At 37.4% G+C, this 8,559-nt stretch overlaps 1 protein-coding gene across 1 annotated transcript; it reads left to right on the top strand.

The window, feature by feature from the left end:
- The first annotated feature begins 1,320 nt into the window (after nucleotides 1–1,320).
- LOC127747372 (uncharacterized) lies at nucleotides 1,321–3,284 on the top strand. The gene is made up of 5 exons (XM_052261249.1): nucleotides 1,321–1,441; nucleotides 1,530–1,674; nucleotides 1,760–1,850; nucleotides 2,679–2,895; nucleotides 2,944–3,284. Exons 1-5 carry the CDS (start codon nucleotides 1,321–1,323, stop codon nucleotides 3,282–3,284), a joined length of 915 nt encoding a protein of 304 aa, XP_052117209.1.
- Nucleotides 3,285–8,559: the final 5,275 nt, after the last annotated feature.

The following is an 8,559-nucleotide window of genomic DNA, read 5'->3' as shown; positions in this document are numbered from 1 at the left end:
TCGATAATACGTGTATCGCCAGTCCCCGATTCCATTTCTAATCCAACCCGTTCCGTCAAAAAGAAACTCATCGTCAACACCACAATTGCATCCCAACCCCACTCTACTTGTTGTCTTCGTCGTGCATGCGCCGTCGTCGTGCCCCCGAACAGCCCGCCCAAACGCATAGCAACGTGATCAGGGGATTTTCGTGGAGCCACAGCGTTCCACCTCCATAGAAGCAAAGTGTAATTATTGCCGCTGTTGGTGGTTTGAGAGTGTTGAGTCAATAGAACTATCAATTTGTGAAGAAGGATTGTATAATACTTTCTATGATGTGAGAGATCACTCTAATTGCACTGAAGTAAATGTCCCATGTTCGAGTGATGATGATACTCAACATATAGTCAAAGTAAATGATGGTTTAGTAGTATAATTAGTGTGAATATTTTTTATACTAGTCTGATGGTACAACTTTGATATATGATATGTTTTTCTTGGATTTTTTTCTTATGCAAGTTGCATGTTTCTTTGCAATTTGGTTAAAATTTTTTTTGGAGGTATTAACAAGAATACTCTTGTTCATTATTTGATCTCCCTTAGTAACTTTTTGCATGTTTCTTGTTTATTATTTGTATGTAAATTATTGAACTTTTCTTTGCTTATACATTGGTGTTTTCAATGAATAAGTGGATGTTGGAAGAGGTTTTTTGGGTGTTGAATAGTGGATGCTTATATATTTATGTGATACATTTTTTGTTTGATTCGCTGGTTGTATTAGGGTGTTTCCGATTGTAGGTGGAAGAAGCTGTAGACGTTATTGAGATGGAAATGATGATCCGGAGTTGGGTTATAAGGTATGAATTGTATTTTATTGTTGTCGTAATACTAACGAGTTATTGGAGTCCAATTTTTAAGTGTGTGTGGCACTGAATGCTATTTTTTCTAAATGGATCTACAATTGTCGGATCACACTAGCATTCACCTAGAGGAAATCTCCTACGTAGGATTGTAATTTGATTCGTTGCAGTGAGCACAGAATTCTATTCGAATTATGCAAAGAAAATTGGGTTCGTCACTAAGATTAGGAATACCAATTTTGACAAGACAATGAAGCAATTAAGGATACCCATTAACCAATCGATACATTGCAATTGGGAGTCTCGAGTGAAAGCAGCATCCCGGATAAAGAAAATAACAACCACGAGATGCAGAGCAAGGATGTACGTGATGTTGGATAGGCAGAAGGATAATTATATCGTATTAAAATTAGAATTAAAGTATACCCACCCATGTTCTGCTAAAAAATCGGTCTATTACCATGAGTACAGAGAACTGACCATGCATGCCAAGTGTGTGATTAAAGACAACGATGAGCTTAGCATACAGTTCAACAAGACCTACCTCGCATTGGCAAACAAGGTTGGTGGGTTGTCGAACTTGAGTTACTCAGAAAAAGGACGTGAGAAATTACATTACAAGCAATCTCCACTGTGTTGATGATAACGCTGATGTTAAAGAAATGTTGAGCTATTTCTTGCGAATGAAAGAGATCAACCCGAATTTCTTTTATGCAATAGATGTCAACAAAGCTAACAAGTTTAGGAGTGCGCTCTGGGTAGATGCAAGGTGCAGGACGTCGTATGAATATTATGGAGATGTGGTGTTGTTTGATACAACATACAGTAGAAACAAGTATGTGTGTGTTTGTGTCTCCAGTGAAAGCTTTTCTATTTTTGAATTATCGTGAGTTTTTACTTGTGGTTATTTTTTCTGCAAGCATGAACTACCATTTGCATCTTTTGTTGGGGTCAACCATCACGGGAAGTCCACTTTGCTTGGCTGTGCTTTGCTTGGGAATGAGGAAATTCGTAACTTTGAGTAGGTCTTCACACAATGGGTTAAATGCATGAGAACTTCCCCACAGGGTGTCATCATGGACCAGTGCAAGGTCGTGTTTGGTGTTATTAGGAATGTCCTTCCAAATACTTGCCACCGATGATGCATATGGTACATATTCAATAAGATACTGGCTAAGCTCAGAGGATACGCTCAATATAGAAAAATACATGCTAAAATGACTGGCATTGTATGGAATGCTCAATCCATGGACTCTTTTGAGAAGGATTAGGCTGAATTCATTGCAGAGTTCAATCTAGAGCACAACAGATGGTTATCAGGTTCGTTACCAATAACCTATATCAAGTTTTAGTTTTTGTGTTACGTTTTGCCATGTGTCTGTATGTTCTTTTTGGGGAGTAGATTCTTTGTAAAGCTTTTTCTGATTATACTGAATTTTTTTCATCATATGGATTATAATGCATTTGGATGTTTTATTGGATTTCTCTTTTTCAAGTTTGATGGGTGTTTCTTTTCCTAAGTCAATAGATGTTTGTGGTGATGCAGTTAAGTGTTCATGATTGTGCTTTTCACAATTTTATTTTTTTAGACCTTTATGAGGATCGACGAATGTGGGTTCAAATATTTTTCTAAGATGAATTTTGGGCTGATATGAGGAGTACTCAAAGGAGTGAAAGTATGCACACTTTTTATGGGAGGTTTTTACATTTTAAGAGTGGATTAGTTCAGTTTGTGCATGAGTATGACAATGTTCTTAGGAACAAGGAGCAAATGCTACAGACTCTAAAGGAGTTATCCCCTATTCATCTAGCTCTACAATTAAAAGATAATTTCAACAGGAATACACAAGCTCTATGTTTAGGGAAGTCCAACAGGAATTTAGGAAAAAAGGCGATTGTTTAATCCATGGTATGACACAAGAGGGTGATTTGTCCTGTGTGAATGTGGACGAGCAATGCCTACTTTATGGGGAGTCTAGGTACTGCACTAACATTGTTGATTTTGACCATTTGACATGCAAGGTTCGGTGTGAGTACAACATGTTTGAATCAAGAAGTATACTATGTTATCATTGTCTTACTGTATTTTTATATTACTGAGTAGACAGAGTACCATCTTGCTATATTCTCCCTCGTTGGAGCAAGAATGTACAGTGGAAGCACACTTATATCAAGAGCAACCATGACATGAATCGATCGAATGAAAGCCATAACTTATTCAGAGGATTGTGTTCACACTTCTTTATTGTTGCCCAGGATTTTGTAACCTGTGACGAAGAAGCAAACATGTTGAATTCGGCTCTTGACAATGTGAGGGCCATGCTTATTGATTATCGTGACAACTTAGGGTCCAAAAGTGTTGCTAGTACACAGAACAGCATGGCCATACAGTATGAGTGCATGGTTGGTCCAGACGGCATTGAGGTCCTTCAAAGGTGGCAATAAGGGGTTAGCAGAGATCGAAGAGGCTTAGTTCTGAATTGGACAGCTCGATCAAGAAATCTATACGAAGAAGGAAGAAAAATACACCTCCGATATGTGTTTAGCAATTTTGGACCCTTTGTTGAGATGGCTTCATGGATACAATTAACTTATTTACTTTGTGCGTGGTGATTTTTTTTAGAAAAATGATGTAGCAGTCACTCGAAATGTAGCACTCAATTCTGGTGTTCGAGCGAATGAATCGTAAAAACATGGTGGGTTCATGTCTTTGTTAAACTCGTTTGAAATTAGTTAAATGAATTTTGATTAGGGATTTGTAAGAAGTCCTTTTTTGTTTTGGATTTTTTTCCTTATTTTTAACACAATCTTGTGGTATATGGTTTAATAAACCATTTTTAATTAAGGATATACCGTTATTTTTTAGTGCAATCCACTGATATGATTATACTATTATAATTTTTCTAGGTTTCAAACTTGAAACTAAATCAGTACGAGTTATATGATTTCTAATGTGGAGGAAACAACATAGGAAGTTCTCTAACTAAGGTTGCGTTTCAAATTTGTAAAGTTATGTTTCCAATTTATTTTGACTAAGACTTACCAAAAGAAATTCTACAAGAGTCTCTTAGAAACTCCCACAGTCTCGATAAGGAACTTCGACTTTAGGAAACAGAAGACACATCCATTGGGAGACAGCTCCATTAGCAGACACGACTAGAAAATACACCTCCATTAGAAGACACATCCATAGATAAACACATTCACAAAAGTTATGACCTCAAAAGACACCTCTAGTAGAAGACACATCCACGAAAGACACATTCAAGAGAGACACCTCTAAAATGACACGGTTGTTAGAAGACACGACAACAAAGGACACATTAACAAAAGACACCTCTATTGGAAGACACATGCATAGAAAGATACATCCACATAAAACACAACCAATGAGGTCATAAATAGAAGACACATCCATAAAAGACATATCCAAACATTAACTTGTTAAAACAACCCAAGTGTTTAGCTTTTGCAATAAGACACATCAATGTCCTAACAGAGGATTCATATCCATAATAGATGCAGCGTCTATGAATTAATCAACAAAATTCAACAAAAGTCTCAATAGAAATACTCACTAACAAGAATATACGAATCTAAAGGAAACAGGCAACATGTATAACACAAGGAAAATATCAAGATTGAACAAAATGTAGCTAAGCATGGGAGGGTATCATTAAACTAGCTAAACAAGAATGTTCTATGGAACTTTCTTCTTCTCATGTTTATCTCCTTGCTAGGTCTTTTTCTTCGGTAAACCGTCAGCCCACCAAAACATGCTTTTTGTGCTCGATGCTGTGAAGTGTGAACGGTGTCCCAACTCGTTACGTTTGTTCCTTGGATGGTTGCAGCGCACATCAGGTTAAGGATGGCTATCGAGGGCCTTCAATTCTTAGTCAATGGCTGAATTATTAGAATCCAGAATGATATTAAGCATTATTTCCTTCCTGTATTCTTTCATGGTGTCCTGCATGTAAAAATCAATATTGGACGACGGCATTATTTATAGACAATTAAGTGTGTTTACAGAATTAATTATTCAACGATAGGATTCGAAAGCTCACATAATCCTATTCATTTATTTTACCGCCTTCGGTCCAGTACTCAATGAATTTTATGCCATAGACGACACAATCAGCGTATTATGTTATACAGTAAATAGGCTTACCCAGCGTCTCTTTGCAGCTACTGCCTTGTCAAAATACTTAGTGTCTGCACCGAAATGTTCACCCAAAACCACATACACGGAAGTTGGCCCATCCTTAAAGACCTTTATATTTTTCGAGAGCATGACCATTTTCTGTGCAAACAAGACTTGTGAGTGTTGCTAACATGTATTGCAAATATAAGATTGTATAAAAGTTTCAATACCAGTATCCCCGGACACATTCAGTAAAAATGGCGTGTGAATCTTTTTTACACTGAGTCATCGAACATGCAACACATCCATTGCACGACCTATATTACCAGATTTTCAAATATAAATTTTGCAAAATATGTGATTAAAACAAAATGAAATGTGAATTTGGATTACATATATTGTTATTAAGCCAGCAACGAGGTTTTAACATGCACAAGTCCTTCCTTACCAAGAGGTCTACCGTCATACGACATCAATGTCTGCTAGTTACCGAGAGACATATCTACAACCTATCCTCAAATCTGTTACTCATCATTCTCAGTAAGTTTTTGCCCCCGAAGTAACGGATGAATGGTGCGAGAAAGGGACGGTGTGGGTGTTTCAACTAGCTGAGTTATTCCAAGTGAGAATCATGGGTGTTGTGGACTCGGTGTTTGGCAAGAAGAAACTTTTGGAATAATGGTATTGATGGGATCCATGCTAATGGGCTTCGAGCCGTAAAGCTGTTCAATATATGCCCATATCCTTTTGCACACTAGATCTTGCTGAGACAAGATGTTAGGATTACTATTTCAAAAGTAACTATTGTTAGAGGGGGCAATCTTTAGGCATTTAAAGGAATCGAGACCAAATTACATTCATAATAGCCACAGAAAGGTTTCTAGCATTCATTTGCCTTTCGAATTCACAAGAATAGTCATCAAATCCTGAATATTGCACCAATACTATTGACAGAGTCTTGGGTTCAGGAACTTCGAGGTCGGTTGGTTTCTCTGGTTTTTTTTTTCCGGGTGATCTTGCCATTGTCCCCCTATCATGTGATGTTGAGGTGTTCGTGATCGATCAATTTTTTTTGCGTAGTCTCTTGGCAATGGGCTCGTCGTTGTTGTCATCCTCATCGGATGCAACTAAACATGCATGTGTGCGCACTGAGTCGTTGCTAACTCCCCCTGTTATCAGATCCCTGAATTCAAAACACCCAACTAATCATACAAATGCACCTCAAGTTGCTTTTAAATTAAATAACCAATGAAAGATATATTAATACAACATGTCATCAAGCAATTTAAAAATATGGCATCACCAGCTTAATTTAAAGATAAATTGGATTGTACTCACTATTTTAAATTAAAAATATGCAATTTAAGGATTTGTTCAAATGGTTAGTAGTACTCACTTTTTGTGCAGTGTGAGCCTTCTTTTTTGGTTGTTAGGTTCGTCGTGACCTTACTTGCACGGCCTTTCACGACCCCCCATTGTTCTGGTCAATGTTGACGCATTCCTGTTCGGAAAAAGCATTAGTCGAGAGGCACACACAGTAGATGACATATCCAAGACTGACACATCCATATACGGTTGAAATAGAAGACACTACTATTACGGATAAATCCAAAGTGAAAGGCACATGCAATGAATTTTAAGAAAAAAAAGATAGATTTATTAAAAAGATCCCATAGAAACATCAACTAAAACAAGCAATGTACATAATGGAAAAAAGTGCCATATGTTATAGGAATCTTTAGGCTCGTTTTAGTGAGTACCTCAGATTGAAAATTTGATGCCATATCATTGAGTTCCTTCGCAGTCCATGCAGAAAGCCATGGCTCTGGTTCTTGACATTGCTCCAGTTCACCCTGCTTTAGTCTCTGGAAGTACAATATCTGGAGAGAACAAAGACACAAGTTATATGTTGGGATGCAAATGTTGAGACCAACTAAATGGCATATTATATTAAGAAAATTACCAACAAAGCAAACCTGCAACCCTAATAGAACTTGTTGTTTTTACTTTGATATTTCTCGATTGCCTGTTCTAACCACTTGAAAATATGAAACGACCAACAAAATCTTCTTGGATCAGAAACATCTAGAATTTCATGGATGTGCCATGACAAGATGACATGTTGCACTGTCGGGCACAAGAACATCTTCAAGACGAGTAGGATGAAATGCCGCATGAACTCCACCCTGTAAGCTACGGTCTCCATAGAACAGTTATTGATGAAATCTTGTAGTTGTATGGTTTTCATCCTATGGAATTATTTGTTAATGGCCACATGAGTAGCATTCTTGCCATCGAAAGATGGGATGTCGTCGACTACAATATGAAGGTTTATCAACTAGTTTAAAATCAGTTGTGCAATATGGATAAAAGGGGAAAAAACATGGAAACCGAACGTATTGGCAGATGGAATGTTGCTGAATACCAAAAGCTATACGCACCACCGGCAGGGATTCTGAAAACAAGCTGAAACAGCTCGACGTTAATGCGGATATGTCCAGCATCTACATCCAGTGTGCTTGTTTCAAGTTTGTAGGACCTTGCTAACGAAACCATGATGCTTTGTTTCATAGGCCAGTTTGGGATTAGCTTCAGGTACCCGAATCTCATTAATTCTATCTTTGCTAGCTTTGCTTCGGCTTGATTTTTTTCTAGATCTTTCAACATATCAACGATGCAATAGGGTGAGCACCTTGTCTCCAATATATTCTGTCAACATAGGAAGCGACTGGAAGAAGGAAATAGAGTCACAAATTAAAAGACAAGCACATAACAGTGAACGATGGAGTACCGATTTTCCCATCTTGCAAGGTGATTTTCAACAACACACCAATAGTTAGGGACTTCCGACGCTGCTTGGGAAAAACAAATTTAACTGAAAAGTGCAATCCGATACAAGCATCCAATTAATACTAAATTAAACACACATTTTAGCTCAAACAACAACATCTCATATCTAGTTTAGAGACAACACCTTAATCATTAATCAAATTTCAACTAAACGCACAATGAAAGGAGAAAAAAAATCAACAAGGAATAGTATATTAGTACCAAGAGCAACATCAAACATTTTTAGATAGTTTAGTCCATTGAACATATAAATCACTAAATTATTAACCAAGATTCAACTTTTCGTTTTTTTTTTCAAAACTTCCAAAACACTAAGAAAGCATCGACCAAATTAAATGTACAAGGGTAACAAGACATTAAGTTGTAAAACCCGGTTAATTAACGGCTAATTAACCCATAAATGAGAATTTATTCTAGAAAGCCTAAAATGTGATTTTTATGGCTAAATGTGATAGAGGAGATTGAGACGAGAATTTCGGTACCAATTTTATAGAAATCGGACCAAGATTGGACCGAACGGGTCAAACCGGGCCAATTGGACCCAAAGTGGGCCCTTGGCCCAACACAACTTAACCAAAACCCTAGTTTTCAGCACTCTCCTCATTTGTTACACACACAAGCTGAAATTAGAGAGAAAGGGAGGAAGAACACTCTCTCAAGTTCTTTCTCTCACTTGATCTTCAAACCACCATAACTTTTGATCTAGAGCTCCGATTGCCGCCCCGTTTG

This window comes from Arachis duranensis, chromosome 1, assembly GCF_000817695.3.
Source record: "Arachis duranensis cultivar V14167 chromosome 1, aradu.V14167.gnm2.J7QH, whole genome shotgun sequence".
Classification (NCBI taxonomy): Eukaryota; Viridiplantae; Streptophyta; class Magnoliopsida; order Fabales; family Fabaceae; genus Arachis; species Arachis duranensis.
This window is presented reverse-complemented; position numbering and strand designations above follow the sequence as displayed.